This window comes from Cygnus atratus, chromosome 1 (assembly GCF_013377495.2).
Source record: "Cygnus atratus isolate AKBS03 ecotype Queensland, Australia chromosome 1, CAtr_DNAZoo_HiC_assembly, whole genome shotgun sequence".
NCBI lineage: Eukaryota > Metazoa > Chordata > Aves > Anseriformes > Anatidae > Cygnus > Cygnus atratus.
Window position 1 is genome coordinate 102497685 of NC_066362.1, and position 17859 is coordinate 102515543.

The 17859-nt window shown below is 40.5% G+C and overlaps 1 protein-coding gene across 1 annotated transcript in view; it reads left to right on the forward strand.

The window, feature by feature from the left end:
* Positions 1 to 284: 284 nt before the first annotated feature.
* Positions 285 to 17859, forward strand: part of RIMKLB (ribosomal modification protein rimK like family member B) — a 48411-nt gene continuing 30836 nt past the window's right edge. Inside the window, exons 1-3 of the mRNA XM_035545715.2 lie at positions 285 to 416; positions 1200 to 1708; positions 8132 to 8354. Of these exons, the coding sequence (XP_035401608.1) occupies positions 8180 to 8354 (175 nt within the window). The 5' untranslated portion in view covers positions 285 to 416; positions 1200 to 1708; positions 8132 to 8179. The remainder of the gene's footprint in view (positions 417 to 1199; positions 1709 to 8131; positions 8355 to 17859) is intronic.

The following is a 17859-nucleotide window of genomic DNA, read 5'->3' on the forward strand; positions in this document are numbered from 1 at the left end:
GCTCTGTGGCTGGAGCGGGGGGCGGCGGCGCAGGGAACAGCCGCGGGGAGGAGGAGGAGGAGGAGGAGGGGGAGGACGGGGCGCGTCTCCCCGCAGCCCGCTTCGCCCCGCAGCCTCTGCCTGGGCCCGGGCGGTGCCGAAGCGGGGGCGCGCACAGCCCCGCGGCTCCGCTCCGCTCTTCTCGGGCTCGGCGGCGGCCGGGTGGGCGAGATGTCGGGCTGAGCGGCCGCGAGCCCGGGGGTGGGGTCCGCCGCGCCCGGGGGGTTGGGACCGTCCCCTCGGCCGTCCCGCCCCGCCGCCGCGCTGCGCCCATGGTGATTGTGCATCGCGGCGCGGAGCCGGGGCAGCGCTCCGACCTGCCGCCGCCGCCTTCCCACCCCGCGGCCGGGCCGGGTCGGGCCGGGCCGGGCGCCCAGGTGGGTCATCGGCGAGACCGCCCCCCGGGGCACCGGGGTGTGGGTGCGGGTGTGTGCGTGTGTGTGGGGGGGCTCCGCTGCGCGCCTCCGGGCTGCGAGGCGGCGGCGCGGGTCGGGGCCGGTGTGCGCCCGATGGGGCGGCCGGAGCGAGGTCCCTGCGGCTCTTTTGTTGTCTGACGGTGGGAGAGGCGGCTCGGCTGCCGCGGGCTCCCTTAGCGAAGTGTGGGAGCGTGGGGCTGGTGAGCTCCGGCGGCTGAGGGAGCATCCCCCGAGCGTGTGGTTTACTGTGTGTGTGGCACCGCTTGGAAGCGACCCCGGGGGTTGCAGAGCGGGGTCTGACACACGGGGATACGCTCCTGACCTGCAGCGCACTTTTCTCCGGTCTTCTGATTTGGATTCTAAGTGTTACTCCGGGGGAGGGGTTTCGGGAGTCACAAATAAGTGCGAATATTAGGTTTTAGAATGGAATCTCTTCATGTGTTCACGTGTCGACGCAGATTCACCTTTCCTTCAAGCACGCATTCCTCAGTAAATGAACAAACTGCTGAAGCTTCTGTTGTTGGTGTTGTTTTTCCTTTTTTTTCCCCCTAAAATGGGTTTCTGTGATAGTATATTTCTGGAAAATATCGGAAGTTGCTCGTTTAACCTGATTGGTTCATCAGATCTCTTTTTGGTTCTGCTTGCTGTCTTGTATAGTACCTTTTCTTCCATTTGAATTTATTTTACTAGGCATCTTTGTATGTTTGTCTATGCCTGATAGGGGTGTTTCTTTTTCCTCCCTAGGTGTTGGTGTCTTCAGGCTCCTTTAGGGTTTAGTTCTGAGGAAGCAGAGACACAGGGATTGAATCTATTTCACACACAAAACTACAGCTCCACACCAGTATTCTTTTCCCTTCGTCCCATCCCTCCTCTCCCACAGGGAAGTTTAGTTTGGTAATTACCTTAACGGTCATTCACTCCCCTTTCCCCCTTCAGAAATCTACCTTGGTCCTTGAGGCATCAGGTAGACACTGACAGTTCCAGGTACAGGGGAACGTTCCCATCATCGTTCCGTGCGTGCTTTGGGAGCTTCAGCAGCACCCTTCCCTCCGTCGGAGTGCGGTGCAGAGGAGGCATCCAGAAGACCTGCTTGCCCTCCCTCTCCGAGCAGTAGTAGGGATCCGGGAGAAGGGGTACCTGCCGGGGCACGTGACGTCCTCACGGAGCCAGGGCCGAAGCAGCACTCGGCACGCCGAAGGAAGCACCTCTTTGGCACCTTCATCATCTTCCGCTCCTCCGGCACCAAATCTCTGGTAAGTCCCTTCGGCCCATTCATTCATACAGTGCATGTGTCCCTTCCCCCACTCCAGGCGCTAGGAGAAGCATGCACAGAGACCGAGCGTAGGGTGGGGGAAGGGAGGAGGGAAAACGGGCTGCACGCACAGATCGGGAAGGAGAGGGGTGTTTTGTGCCACACTGCGGAGGAACCTGCACAGAGGCGGAAGACCCTCTCTTAAGGAAAGCAGCTGATGTTGGAGGAAACGTGTGCTTTATTTGCACGGCCGTGCACACACGTACACGCCATGCAGAGTAGAGGGGGATGGAAAAGCTATGAGCCAGTTGTAGACAAAAAATACCGAGGCGGAAGTAGGATAGCTGATGTTGGCTGGTGTTGACCAGCTGATGTTGCCTTGTGTTTCTGAGGGGGAAGAGGGTAGATTATTCCCTGGCGATCAGGAACTGGGGTGTGTGAATGAGGAATGTTATCACCTACTTGCAAGCATGAACATATATGAGGAAAGGCTGGGGGTGTGGATGCCAGCGTTTTACAGGCAATTGTGCCTGGAAGGATTGCTGCTAGCATCTTTAACATCACTCCGTGCAAAAGGTGGGGAAGAGCGGATGAAAGCCATCGCAGGGAGTGCAGTTGCAGGGGTGGAGGGTTGTACTGGGAATGCATGGGAAAGATTAGTGTCTTTCTGTATCCTCTGACTCTTGCAGTCTACAAATCTCACATGGAAAAGGAGGTGAAAAGCAAGCTGTGCTTTCAGAGAGGTGTGCTTGGGGTTTACCTGCTTGCAGTGACTTTAAATTCTGTGCTGCATGTATAGAGGGCGGATGATAATGCAGCAGCACTGGACAGATTGCACTGCAGCTGCTCAACATATTATATAAAATGCATTTAAACACATATTTTAACTTTAAGATTTTTCGTTTTTTAACATTTGTTCTTTCCAAAGATTCTCAAACAGTTATGTGACAGCTTGATGAAAACAAGTCTCTGGTAGACAAGAGAGGAATTTTTCTTCAGGTTGTCCTTAAGCATCACTGTAGAGCAGCAGTGTCAGGAATGAGTTGATTTATGTTGGGCTTATTTTTCTCAAGCAATTTTAGATGTGGTTTAAGATGTCTTTTTTTTTTTTTTTAATGTCAGTATATTTCACCTTGGGTTATATTCATCCATGAATGAATTTATCCATAAATCTTAAGGTTTTCTTTAGATAATCATCATTCTGGTATCTTATGGGGAACAGAATTAATTGTTCTTTATGCTTGAAAGAGCTGTTTTCAGACCTGCTCTTCTTACGGCATAGGAAAGTCATATTTCTGGGGTGTTTCGGATACTGCCCTGTTCTCACTAGGGTGACACAGAGACTTCCACGGCAAGGATGTGATGGATCATATGCTGGGTCATATGCTGCACAAACCTTAGCTAACTGCTTAACCAGTCTGATACCTGACATTGCCATTATAATCCTGCCTTGAGGTATCTCCCTTGTTATAACTTATGAGCATCTGACAAATGGTTTTTAGGTCTTCAGTATCTTGAGGTGTGGCCTCCAAACCAGCATTCTAGAAGCTGCTGTAATGGTAGAGAAAATGTTTTCTGGAAGTATATATGCAGTTTCAAGCCTTAGCTAATTTAAGATAAAAATGAGAGCAAAATACCTTTTTCCATCTTGAATAACATTGTTCTGGGAAAAAAAAAGTATTAAGGGATATGCATTAATGATAAATGTAGAAGTGCAGTGTTATTCATAGTGAGATGACTGCTCGGAGTTAAATTTTTCCTAGTTCTCCATTTCCCATGGCAATCATGGCTGTCAGTCTCTTTGCTCTTTCCTTCTCACTTCCGTGAGATTTTTATTATCATGATCTGAGCTGTCGGGATTAAGCATGCCTAGAGGTATACTAAAACTAAGATTATGTTGCACCTCTCTATTAACTGCTAAAATCCATGTAGTTATGTTAGCAGTACAGTGTTGTAGCTGAAGCCAAAAGTCTGAGCTAAGGACTAAAAAAAGAGGTGGTTCTGGGAGGGGCTGCTGATAATAATTGTTCCAATAACTTGTTTCCCAGATTGCAGCAGACTCCCATTGCCTACAATGCATAGGATCACAAGTTAGGCAGTTGAGATAGCTAGATCACATTGATTTCTAATGCTGCAAAACATCTAGAATCCCATTTGTGATTCCCATTGGGAAGAAACAACCTAGTCTTGTTTTAATATACAAATGCACTGAGTAGTTGCGTTTTGAATAGAAGGGATATGGAACAATCTTTTTGTGTACTAGATACCTTTAACGTCACACATTTATCAATAATACATAAATGAATTAGTATATCCTAATAATCAGTTCCTTGTTTCAGCTTAGGGGAAAATACCTTACAATCAAAAAGAAGAAGTAGCTAGTCCATTTTTTCTTCTGCTATTTGGTGTTGAAGACAGGACAAGGAGTAAATGGACAAGGGGGGCCAATCTTTCTTTTGTGGAAGGATGTCCTTAAAGCTCTTCTATTTGAAGAGAGCTTCAAAATTCCCCTTCAAGGGAAAAAGGGTGCTCTTCAGATCTCCAGATCTCTCTGGACAGCTGATATGATTGGCTAAATTCCCTGTTACGCCAGTAAAACATATTCTTGTATGATGTAAAGTAGAAAAGTAGCACGGTGACTGCTTTTGTTACAACAGCTGCTAAAGGTGTATTTCAGATTCAAGGAATGCAGGAAGAAATAGATTTGCATGTGATGGGGAAGGGAGGAAACTGCTATGTGAATGCCAAAATGAACCTAGGTTAAGCAATACAGGGATGCCACAGCTGAAAGTTCAGGTTCCATCAACTTTCTGTATAAATTGAGAAGTTCACACGGCATCTCTCTGAAGTAGATGCGGCAGTGATTTCTTGGCTAGTCTGGTACACAGTTTGATTTCTGTTACAGAACTTTGATGCCACCCTTTTACCTCCCCCATTCTGTTTTATGCAGCTAAGTCTATATTTTTTTTTCCTTGTTGCTTTTTGTTCTGTAAATCCATTAGTTATTGAAAGATTCTACTTAAATTGACTGTAGTAACTTTGAGGAAAAACTGCATTTAAACTGGTTGTCTTGAAGACTTTTAAACGTCTGCTCTTCCGCATATATATATTTTGTAATAGATATTCACATGGATTAGGAAATACTTAATGCACACCCAGCATTGTCTCAGGCTGTGTCTTTTAAATTGAAATGGCTGGAGTTGGTTTTCAGGGAAAAATTCTGGAAATCCAACTTGAGAGCTTAATATTCTTGTGCATCTGATTGCAAGGCAAGCTTTCCTCCTACAGACCATTTTCTTGAGAATGTGGGAGGGATTGTTAAGATGTTTGGGTTAATAGGGTATATTGCAGGTTTTGTGTTCCATGAGACTTCTTACATGATCAAAATAGAGATTATAAGGAGAGGCTGAATTCGGTAAGTAGATTCTGTTTTTAGGAACAGAACGTTAGGTTGATGGGAATATTTCTCTTGGTGGAAGAAAATTGCTATTGGTTAGGAGGTCAAGGACCCTATAGTATGGATTACTCATTTATGCCCCTGCCACAGACTTAAAGCTTGATCTAAAGTGAGTTCCTTAATCTTTATCTCAAGACTTAAGGTTGCAACCTGCCTATGTTATGTTGAGATGTGAGCCTTAGTATATACATTTATAAAACTTTCAAGATTTCGAAAAAATAGACCAACTATTAGGAGGGAGATGAATACATGTACAAGGTATTTTTGATATGGTTGATGGTTTAATATGGTAGTTGGATTGGAGTGCTCTGGCTCCTTACAAAATAGAAGAAAGATGGAGAAGAAAAGGATATATATATATATCCTTTATATATAAAAAGAAAACATATATATATATATATATATATTTGTTTTCTTTTTTCTTCAATGCTTTGCTGATTTTTAAGTAAGGAAGTGCTGAAATGGCAATCAGGGGAGGTGATGGCATAATTTCCACCGATTTAAAGGGTTAGAAGTGGGGCCATGTAGAAAAGAGATGTAAGAAAAATGGGAGCAGATCTCTGTTGGCAAAGAAATCGTGTAAGTAGCAAGCAAAAATGGGGAGAAGGTTGCAGTACAGAACATAAATTGCTCTTTTGTACCAGTGTTAGAACCAGTACCAAGAAAAAAAATGAACAGACATAAAAACCTCACAACAAAACAAACCAACATAAAACAGCCTGAAGATTTATAATGGCTTCTGATTTTTTTAAAATCATGACAAAGTCTGTCTAGTATATTTTTATGTTCTATATGTTCTATAGCTTTTTTTTCTTTTTTTTTTTTTAAATTAGCTATGCTATCCTGCTAGATAAAGCTGCTTTTCAAAAGAGAAACGGTAGGTGGGGCTGTTTGGTCTCCCCAGTGATGCATGCAAATAGCAGAAATAAAGGTAAATTGACAAGAAGCCTTCTGAACTGTGCTGTAACAGTGCCATTTCTGAAAAATATAGCTTGTCCCAATTCTTACCTGAGGGTGTTGCCCCAGAAAGTTATCTGTACACTACTGCACTGAGAAATCCATTGTTGAGAAAACCAGAAGTGGGGCAGGATCTGACAGTTGTCAGCACTTGCATGCCCAAGTCTCATCTTGCCCTTTTCACTTTCAGCTGCTTTGAAGGAGAAAGGGACTGTTGATGCAAAAGATATTTTTACAGTCTACCCCCTTTCATACCCATTTTCCTGCAAGGAGCAAACACTCATTATCCCATTGTTCTTGATCCAGCATCTTGCCTGCTGTCAGGGGCTGGTCTGCATCTGTGATTGCCTTTCCCTAGCTTCTACTTTCTTTCAGTCTGTTACTATGAAGAACTTTAGTCCTCGGCTTTATTGTTTCTTCTAATTTACCAAAGGAATGGAAAAGTAGTCACAGAGTCTTTAGGGTTTGCTTGTTGCCACTACGGTTCCTAGTACCAGGAATAAAAGTGGCCACCTAAAATGTTATCTTTCTGTTGTTTAAGAAATAACTTTACTAATAGCAAAAACATGTTTCTCAATTAGAAAAAAAAAAAAAAGGAAAAAAAAATCAGCTTGTTATAGGGGTTGCTGCAAAACATTCCTTCTGCCCTAATACCTACTGCAGAAACTTGAGCCTAGAACAACACACACACACACACACACACACACACACAAAGTGAAAATTCTTTGGAATATTAAATGAAGGCAGTTGTATACCTGTAGTCTTGTCTGTGCTTGTATCTTCTGATACCATGTCCTGTCATTAAGGCTACCAGGCAAAATGACTGTGCCTATCTGAGAGTTCAGCTCTGTTTAAAAATCACGTAAGTACATGTGAAAACAATGATTTTTACCTCTTTGTTTTAATAGGAAGATTTAAAATATGTGGCAGAAAACAGCCCTGGTTTTTTCCAGAATTCTTTTTCCTTACACCATGCTGCTTCCTGCTTTTGTTTAAAAATATGCAAACGAGTGTATTTTTTCGAGTCCATTAACGTATCTGTGATTGTTTTGCAGCTTTTGAAATATTTTAGTATATAGTCAAAACCAGTCGAAGTCCTCTATGTTCAAATCAAGAGGAACACTACCTTGCTTTTATCACTTCTAATATCATTGAAATTCTCTAATGTGAAGTGTTCTTTATGTCTTTGGTGTTGAATTCATTAATGCTGTTTATATATAAAGGTTATTTTTCTTTTTGGAGCAAGGAAGAGGGCTAACACTCAGATTTAAGCCTTGATTTTGCTTTAGGTTACATTATTGTTTAGTAATAACATTATGTTGATGCTCCTTGTTCCATCAGCTTTCCAGCGCTGTTATGCATTAATACTAAATATATTTCACAGTAGTTGTGAAATATTTGTAAGAATGAATCAGTCTTGAAATACTACTATAGAAAATTCTGTTTTGATGCATCTCATCCTTTTTTGTCTGGGCTACTTTTCTAACAGAAAGAATTTGGTTGTCGTCTGTTGTCTATATGTTGGAAAGGGAATCCACCTGTTTATAGGGTGTAAAGCCTATCACAGGTGTTTTAGCAGTACGTAGGACAGCAGCGGAATTATTTACAATTGTAAGAAATTATCCCAAATGTTAAGTTGAATTTCTAGCCTTCAGAGATGGCCACTCAAGACGTTTTCAGTCTCTGGCATGCTTCTTGGTTCTGTCAGGAAAGGGGGGTGGTATTACTGCTACCAGTAGTTAGGTCAAATGTATACTTCTTGTGGATGAAACTAGGATAAGAGCCAAGACCTGAATTTAGCATTTGGTAGGTAGCCATTGAATGTAAATGGATTTATTTCTTTTGTTACTTCTGTTACAGATTAGGCATAGACATTGCTTCCCCACTTGGAGGTTGCAAGTTACACTCCATTGAAAAGGACTGACAGAGGGAATAGGACTCAGGACAGTGGGGAACATGAAGATAGAAGCCTTTGTACTCTAACAGAGTCTCATCTTCTCCACCATCTAGAGAATTTCCATTGAAAAGAAACCTTGAAGGTTGCAAGACAAGTCCAAGATGTGCAGTTCAGTTGCTCCCAGGCTGTGGTTCTTAACAGACCGTCGCATCAGAGAAGATTACCCTCAGCAGGAGATCTTGAGAGCCTTGAAGGCCAAGTGCTGTGAAGAGGAGCTAGATTTTCGGGCCTTGCTGATGGATGAAGTGGTCCTGACCATTGAGGATGGAAATCTTGGTGAGGATGAGATAAAGCTGGGAAAGTGCTGAAAGGGTCCGTGTAAAAAGATTATAAAATGAAGTGTGTGTACTTTTTGATAATGAATTCCATGTGTGCCAGACTGATATGTTTAGATATATCATCTAAATCATGTACATGATACCATACGCTTTAGCATTTATTATGATAATCAAATCTAATTATTAACTTTGTCAATTTGTGTTAGAACTGCTTTTGTCTTTCCTCTGTAGTACAGAGAGTGGGTTTGCTTTAGCGTGTTGATTCCAGGATAAGGACTATAGGACCTCTGAATTAAGACAAAATTACTGAGTTTCAGTTTTACACAGATGCTTCAAGTTCATATATCATATTTTAAAAGTTTTAGGGGACTTTTTTCTTCTGTTTATGTTCTGGCTCCAAGATATCAAACACATATGAACTAAAATAAAAGGAATTTTCAGTGAACAGTGCAAGCTGTTAGGGCGGTAGAGGTAATAATGTGACATAAGTAAAGCATGCTGCTGTACAGGTGGGTATTTATAAAGAAAAGAAAGGGACTGACATATAAAGTATGCACATCAGAGTAATTTGAGCTATTACTACAACTTACGGTGTTTTAAACTAAATTGTAACATTTTTGTTCTGTTTTCTGATTAGCTTTTTTTTGGTGGTGATTAAAAATGAAAAGACATTATGGTGAGTTAGAAGTGTTAAGTAAAACAATGCTGTAGATAGTAAGCTTATGTTACAGGAAGAATACCACCAGTCAATCTTCTTAACACTATTATAATGTTTTTACAAGTTTTTTAGTTTGGATTTCCTAAAGGAAGGAGACTGCAGTTGTTTTGCATGTGTACCTCTTCCATTCCTCTTCCCAATGTATCACTCAAAAAAATATCATTGGAGATCCAGGAAGGAATTACATTCCTGCGAGTTGTGTTTGAATAATTTCTGTGTAGGAAGAAGATACACAGGTACCCACAGCCTGAAGAAGAGGCTGCCACGTTAGCTAATGCTTTGTTTCTTATTGAGGAATCTATATAGGAAGGAAAGCTTAAAACTGACTCTGGGGATAAGCTTTGGTCAGTGTTTGTTGTACCATATTATAACATGAATCAATCAAGGATAAAACAGAAATGAGTTGGAAAGTGAGTGTCTACTACTAGAAAATGAGTGTCTACTACTACACACCATTCTTCTACTACTAAACATTTCTACTACTAAACTTTCATTTTGTTAGTTTTTTGTTAATTAGCATTGTTAGTTTTTATTTATTTATTTTATTTTTTATTCTGAGATGTCAGAGACTTTTTAATCAGAGACTTGAAATTCTGCAGGATGTCTTCAAGTCAGAGAAACTTCTTGTCAGGAAGTCTGAACATCTTTTTGCCTTGAGTATGCAATGCTCTGGACAGTATGTTCTGCTAAGGCAGCCAACCAGAACTGTGGCTGCAGTCTCTAAGATTCGTAGTTTTTCCTTCAGCTTTTCAGTACTGTTTTTATTTCCTGGTGATGTTTTCTTTCCGGTCTTCTGCCTGTATTTGGAGTATTGGTAAGCACGAACTGTGGTCCTTTCTGTTCTCTTCCATTTAATGCTGCAAGAAGAAAAGATAAAGTGTGCAAATTGGAGAACTAATACCAAGAAATGTATAGTGTAAGAATGAGGAAAAAAATAAGGAAATAACTTGAAAGAAAAAGCAGAAAAAGGACATTTGTTTTCATATGTGTTCATTCAAAACTGTGTAAGTAACTAACCTTTTCAAAAGAGCAAGTTTAAACACTGTTGTGGATTTGTGTGTGTGTGTTTTATATCAGACAGTTCTTTCTCCTGGAAAGAGATGAAAAATTGTGCCCCTTAATTTTTCATTTTTCTTTTTCCCAGTGCTTGTCCACATGTATTGGTAGAGATTTCTGGTTGAGGATACATATAAAAGTTACGTGCTTCATATTTTTCATTAAAGTGCTCAGTTGGCCTAGAAAAAAGGTGTCCTGGAACAAAATTCAGCAGTTAATGCATTCTGTACCCTTTCTGTAACCTGCTGTTGTGTGAGGGGTCCAGACTGAGTAAAATTTTGTGTGACATAGAGGGCTTCGTCAAGAGTCTATATATTCAGTGGATAATACCTGTTTTCGCCTCCACATTTATTGTTTTTGTTGAAAGCTTCGCAATACAGGTCTCAAACTCTGAGGTTAATACATCATATGGAGTAAGTAGTAGGCTTTCACATACTCAAACTTGTGATTTGGTCTTTTTTTTATTCTTTAAGATCTAGGTAATTTCTTAAGTTAATTGTTAAGAGAAATTCAACTTGACTTTGTAAAGTTAACAATTGAAGGATGCTATTTAAAACTTTAGAATGTGGCATTTTTGTACATGATATAATCAGTGATACTTCTGTGTGGTCTTGATGGCTGTCAGAAACATGTATGAAGAGCTCAGAGACCAAAAATTCAGCATAGTACATTAAGAAGCTTGAAGTCATTTGCCTTACAGAGGGAAAGTGGAAAGGACACTTAACTTATGAGGAGTTAGCAGCACAGCAGGACACGTACTGAGGCTGAAAACTGGCCCTTGTATCAATTATGTTGTATGCTTTAATGGTAGAGCATGCTGATGTAAATATCACTGAAGTCCAGAGCCAGAGACAGATCTTGAGCAAAACTATGACTCTTTCAAAATCCGTATGTCAGAGAATGGTAAGAGTTACCATGTACCATGCCAAAGGGAGAGGGAGAGCTAGGGTTATTTTAGTAAGTGGTCACAGCAGTAGCAACTGGGTCACTACTCTGCTGTATTGCAGGGTTGGATGGGAAGTGTGGCTGGATCCCCAGGCAAGCCAACAGCCAGCGTAGGTCCAGCAGGCCCTGCTGGTGCCTTTTCTTCTACAGCCAAAACCGGGGATGACCCAGCATCCCTAGCATCCTCCTGCCCCAGCATTACTGGCTACATGATGAACCTTTATCAGGGTCTCTCTGAGTCTGCCGGAGAATCGTGTGCAGCTCAAGATCTGCATGATAGGTGCCTCAGTGCAGCATGAGTCTGAAAGTGACTGGAAATGCAAATTAAGAAATGTAGACTTAGTTATTCCTTTAGGTTTAGAAGGGAACGCTTAACAATTACCAAAACAGGTTAAGTGTACGTCGACATAAGTTCAACAAATAGTTTTTGAAAGCGACTATGGCTTATTCCCCATCTTAGTAAGTGCAGAATAAATAAATGGAAAATTCCAGATGCATAAAACAATGGTTGTTTTTCTGATTCTTTGATGTGCTGAACCTGCTGAGGTGGTTACTGAGTCAGAAATGTACAATACTGACACGTGGGAAAGGACAGAGATACATGTATGGGCAAAAATGTAGGGTAATGTTGCTGCTGTTTTGATTTAAGATGGCTCAGACTATGGTGCAGCCATAGCCTAAGTTTCTTAAGAGAGAAATTCTAGAAGCTAAACCAGTCTAATAATTTGCTACTGAATGGAGCAGCCCTGTTCCTCTTCTGCTTTTCCAGCCTTGTTGGTGCTGCTTGCTGTGTTATAAGGCATTCATTTATCTTTGGGCTTGCTTTTATGCTGTAGCTAAGCTAATCTAACCCAAAAAAGGTTGATCAAATTCTCTGCTCTTTTGCAGGATCTGGCAATTGTATGAGCTGAGTGGGCTAATTTAATGGAACACTAACTTTGTCCAAATATTTAACAATTTTCTGTTGGGATAGCTGGGTGCATCAAATCGTTTTGTGGTTATGCAATTGCAACCTCTAGTACAAGAGAGCAGGGGAGAATGTGGCTGCTCTTTTAGGCAATGGCTTATATCTAGGTGGATATAGTTATGGATTCAAAGCATAATTTAAAACTGGAATTTTCTTGTGGACAGGAAATTCAATAGTATCAGCAACAGGTTTCTTTTGTTTGCTTGCTTGGTGTGTTGCTGTGAAGCATATGCTGTTTGCTGCTATAAGGAAGGCACTGGATTACTAAATTAAATGGCTAGTAGTTTAGTCTGGCAATTCCTGTATTCATTTGAAACAAATAGCAGATAATTTTGCAAATTTAGCATGACGTTTTCAGACATGCATCTGAAGTCTTAACAGTGAGTGCTGTTAAAATGTCTATTTTTTAAGTATTTGTCTGTTTGCTAGCCTAATGATATGACTGGCTTGGAGAATTTGAAACTAGACAGATTAAAGCTTGCGAACAGGTGCACAAAGCCTAAAGGAAGTCAGAATTTTGAGAATTAGTCGGCAGGAGACAAAATGTAATTGATTGATTGTCTCCTTTTTCTGAATAGAGCACTCTTTCTTCTTACCTGTGTGTAGGGCTTAGCAGAAATCTTCCCCACAGATTACACACCTTAAGTGTATAGATGTGGAATTTAAGAGCTGTTGGTTGATGAAGGACTGCCTACGTAACTTTGGATCTTTCATTCATTAAAATCTATACAACGGTGTCTTCATTGAAATTCTCTGCTAGCAGAATAGCAGAACTAGCAGAATTTTGAGATCACTGAACCAGCAACATATCAACTCCTTTATTGTAGGTATTTGGAATCTCCATATTTTCTGATACTCTCCTGTGAAGGAAATTAGTTTTGAGGAAAGTTGCTTTGGTGAACTTCTAAATATTAAAGATGCTGGGCTGAGTTGAAATGGAGAATCCTACAGCATAAAACAAAGTGTGAACCTTTCTTAAGAGCTTCTTGACATTTCTTTGGGGATGTAAAAGCAAGTGATCAAGATGTAATAGTCATCTGTGCTTAGGCAATAATGCTTTGTGCATGATCAGGCCTTTTCTGTAGTCAGGTGTGTGACATCAGGGAACTGATTTCATTGTCATTCTTTTTCTTTTTTTTTCAGAGGAAGTATTTAGAAGATACATTCCTCTAACTTAGTAAAGATTGCTGGTGTGATGATTTAGGTACTTGGGTTTCCTGTGTGGGCCTGAAATCTGCAGTGCTAGTCAACTATGTAGTTTAAGTCTTCAATCTTGGAAAATCTGTTTTTCTTGCATATGATCTGTCCTTCATTTCTAATTTGGTCTAAACAAGTAATGAACAGTTATGGTCTTTTTTTTTTTTTTCTCACACTGGATTAGATAGCATTGAAAATAAATGTGGAGAAGTAAGGATATTTGAAGTATAAAGTAAAGAAATACTTCAGTATAAAGTATAGAAGGCTGAAGAAAAAAGGGTAAGGCTAGTAAGTAACTGTTTTCAGTGTAATGGTTAGAAAAGCATTCAGCTATATCCGTGTTAAGAGAGGGCTTTTACATCTACAGAACGGTATTTATATCAAAGTCAAGATTCTTAATATTTATGAATCACCTTTAAGTCACCTTGAAGACTATTTTCTGTCATACAGTCACCTCTTCTTCCTGCTGACTGTTTCAGTAGTCCCCTGGCACTTGTTTGTCCAGCAGTGCACCTTACTCTAAGAGCTTTTCCTGCAGTGTGTAGCAAATGGCTCTGGGAGTGATGGAGCAGAGGCAAGTGGCCTTGGCAAGGTGCCTTGTTGAACACTGCAGAGTTGGCCCGTTTCCTGCTACTAACAACAGCCAGAGCAGCCATTTCTTCCACTGCAGTCTTGAAAAATTGGTTTGTAACTCAATAGTGAGAGGTGGATAGCAAACTGCATTGTGTGCAAAGGACTGGAAAGGGGTTAGAAGTTATGTGAATGTTGTGTTGGTGAAAGTGTTGTGCTCAGAACCACTTGAGACTTTCACTGCAGAAATGTGTGCCTTGCCATTCTAATTGATGTTAAACGTTACAACAAGCATTACTAGCAGGCAATCATGGACTATACAGAAGGTATTCTGGAATGGTAGCCATGTTTAGAGGTAGATGAATATGTTACATTATTTAATATTGGGATGGTCACAGACAGACACATCCCTGATAGAAGAAACAGCAAATCAAACATCTGCTTTATTGTCTTAGAAACATATTTTAACAACAGTGCATTTCAGCTGCAATGTGTTTTGGGAAGAGTCATTGTTTTCTTTCAAAACTGTCACACCAGGCACAACTTTCTTATGGTGCATATGTCAAGATAGGATTTATGGTCTGTGAGCCTAGATATCCTTGCAGTTTTCTTCTTTACTTTCAGGGATTTCTGTACTTAAAAGAATGATCTCTTGTTATCTCAAGCTGATACTAAAGAACAAAGGCTAAAAATGAATTTGATCTTTTTAGAATTGTTCATTTTTTTCAGTAAATGTCAGTAGGTCATTTGTGGTGGATCAGGGCTCTGTCCAAAATTACCTTTGCAAGGTAGAGAGGTTGGAATATTTATGCATAGAAAGGTATTATTACGGCCGTTTCAGCAGGCAGTTCTAAGGACTTTTCGTTTGTACGTGTTCCAAAATCCATGCTATCATGGGGATAAATGGGTTTAAGCTAGCCCAAGCCAGTTGTTCTCTTCAAATTTCTTTTTAATTAGTTGTTCTGTTTTTATACTGTAGGTTGGGCTGAGCTCTCCATATGCTACCTGGTGCTGGTCTGGCTGACTCAAGTAGACATTCACACTCCTGAGTCTCTCCTGGTCAAAAGTTTACACAACCTAGTCATCTGAGAGTCAGCTGATCCCTGTAACTGTTACAACTCTTTATCTTAAACCCTTTCTTGTAAGATAAGGTCAGCTTTCCTTACAACAGGTCTGGGCAATCCCTACATTCTTCAAAGAGCTTCATGGGCATGTTGCCCTTACCCATCTCCTCTGAGCTTTCTGAGGAGTTTACTGATCCATTATGGGGAAGAGAAGAGCTAGCAGCATAGAGAATTTGCAGTTTGGGGCATCTGCCTGCATGTGAGACACTTTTGTTAAGTGCTCTAGGTGACCCTGCTTGAGCAGGGGGGTTGGACTAGATGATCTCTGGAGGTCCCTTCCAACCTCAACTGTTCTGTGATTCTGCCTAAGATGAGGGTAACAATGGAATATCAGTGTGTTTTCTCCAAGGTTTAGTAGAAATTTAGTAGATATTTGCTTTATATAATACAGAACGTATTGATACGAAGAGAGACCAACTTAAGAATACCGTGTAGCCTAATGACTCTGTCAGTATTTGGGTAAAGTCTTCAATATCCAAATAGCCGTCTGTGAATGAAGAGGTACTGCAATATCTCCACCACTACCAAATGGTTATTGTGCAAAGTGCCAATATCCCTTTGTGAACCCAGTGTGAAAAGTCAAGCTGCTTCTGAATTTCTTTTTATGTTTCAGATACTACTGTGAAGGTCTTGAATTAATCCTATTGCTTTCCACTATACCTAATAAAAAATACTTCATTTTACATTTAGCTTTCAAAGCTTCTTAGAATACCCAATTGAGAATCATCTGAGAATTTAATTTTTGGAGGGAATCTTTACTTGGGTATATTACAACAAATTAGATTTGGTACTCAAGGGAATTATGGCCTTCAGGGTTTTTGTTAGTTTGTTTTTGCTATATTGGGAACATTTGTTCAAACAGTATTTTTACAAAGTGAAAATGCCATATATGATGATGGAACAAAAATGTGTATGTTGTTTCAGTATAGACAAGTCTGACAGTAGTAGTAGTTTATTTTTGGAGACTGAGATCACATTTTTTTTTTTCAGTTTAAATGCTATGAAACACTATAATTTTTTTTACTCAGTAGTCTCCAAATAATTTTTATCTGAAAACCTCAGGGCTTTTTAAAAACACAGATTAAATCCTCAGTAATATTCTTATAGAATGAGTGCAATGGTTTGCTGTTAACCAATGTACAAACAATATATAGGACAGTTAAAAGGCTTGTCTAAGTCGCTACAGTTAAGTCAGTTAAGTAGACTTAATCTACCCCGTGACTAGATTACTAGCGGCTTGCTAAAACCACTGTTTCTAACTTAATTTACTATTTTTTTGTTTTGATGTCTGAATGGGTCACCTAACTGTTGCAATCTCTGGTTTAGTGACATTATGCTTACTTCTGAAAGTCAGAGGATTTATTGAAAAATATAATTTCAGACTGACACTCAAAATGGTAAATGGATGAAATGTCCTAATATGTAATGCCTTACTCCCTGCCTTCCAGTAAGAAGAGCGCATTCCTTTATCTCTTATGCATGAAATAAAACAAAAATGTTTTCATCTGTTGGCCAAGCAGGTGACACTGATACAAAACTGGTACTTTGCTTAGTCTGGGTCAGGATATCTTGCATTTAACTACCCGTTCTGTTTGTAAGGAGCATACTCTATCTTCTGACACATTGTATAAGGTGTTCTTTTGACATTGTGGATTGGTCTGCCTATCTTAACATTACAAGTGGCCCAACTTTCCTTTTAAGATAGATTTTTATTGTTTATAACTCGCATCCCCCTCACTCCCCTCTCCACCTTGGAATATTTTTTGGAGACAGTTTTGGAAATTTTTTTAGCAAAATAATTCAGTTGAAGGAGAGCACTTCAGACAACGACAACAACAACAAATCTTTTTCTCTAAATGTGTAATGATGTTTTTGGAAGAACTAGCTTGAAATAGAAACTTAGTTTGGCTGAAGTGGCTATTATTTGTTATATGTATGAAAGTAGACATAAATTTGTCCCCAAATATTACTCTTTCAAAAACAGTCTGCTAAGAATCTTAGAGAGACTCGTTAAGCTTCACAGCTAAAACTTCTGAAACATACCACTGTATTATGCAAAGAAGGGACTTCTGGTGGTGTGGTCTTGTCTGCTACAGGATGGGCTACAACTTAAAATGGAGATTTTCTTTCATATTCATTATACTCTCATGGATAAAAGACCTCATTGGGGTAAATTGCACCATTCATATCTAGCAGGGACAAAAAGAGTAAAAGTGGTTTGGGACTGGGGACTTCTGTGTCAGTGGGGAAGAATCTGCTGAGGAGGCAATGTACTTTCCAAAAATGTTGGAACAAGAAACAGGGTAACAGGAAGGGATACAGTGAAACTTGCTAGATAAGAAATTAGCTATCCATTTCCCTCAAGAAGGAAATTGGAGCTGCAAACTAGTGAGAACATAGGTTGTGTGTTGAGACCTTTCTGCGAAGAGGTGCAAACTGAACAGGGAGCCTCAAAGGAAAAAAAGGTTGGAGGCAAGGCAGGAAACTGGGTGGCAAGGGTGGTATTCAAAATTGCAGGCAAAGAAGCTATTTGACAGTAGGAGAAAGCTGAAATTTGGAAATGAGCTGGATAAATAAGGAAAATATAATAGATGTGGGACAGTGAGGGAAGGGAAGCACAGAGGTTATGTCTAGGGAGATGAATCCTATAGGGCGAATGGAGAGTGATAAATTGGGGGCAGAATAAGCTGCATGCGATAGTTGCTCACTTCCAAAACCTGGAATGGAATCAAAGCTTCCAGAACTTTTCTCTCCTGCAGAGAAACATTCCTCTGCAAGTTGCTCTCACGGATACTTGCTGACAGTAGAGTCCAGCTTAGCTGGACCAGTTCAGCTTAGGTGCTGGACCTCACAGAGGCTCCTGACCCCGTGCTGCTGACACTTAGTTCTGTCAGCTTGTGTCAAAGATCTGTACAGGAGATGAAAC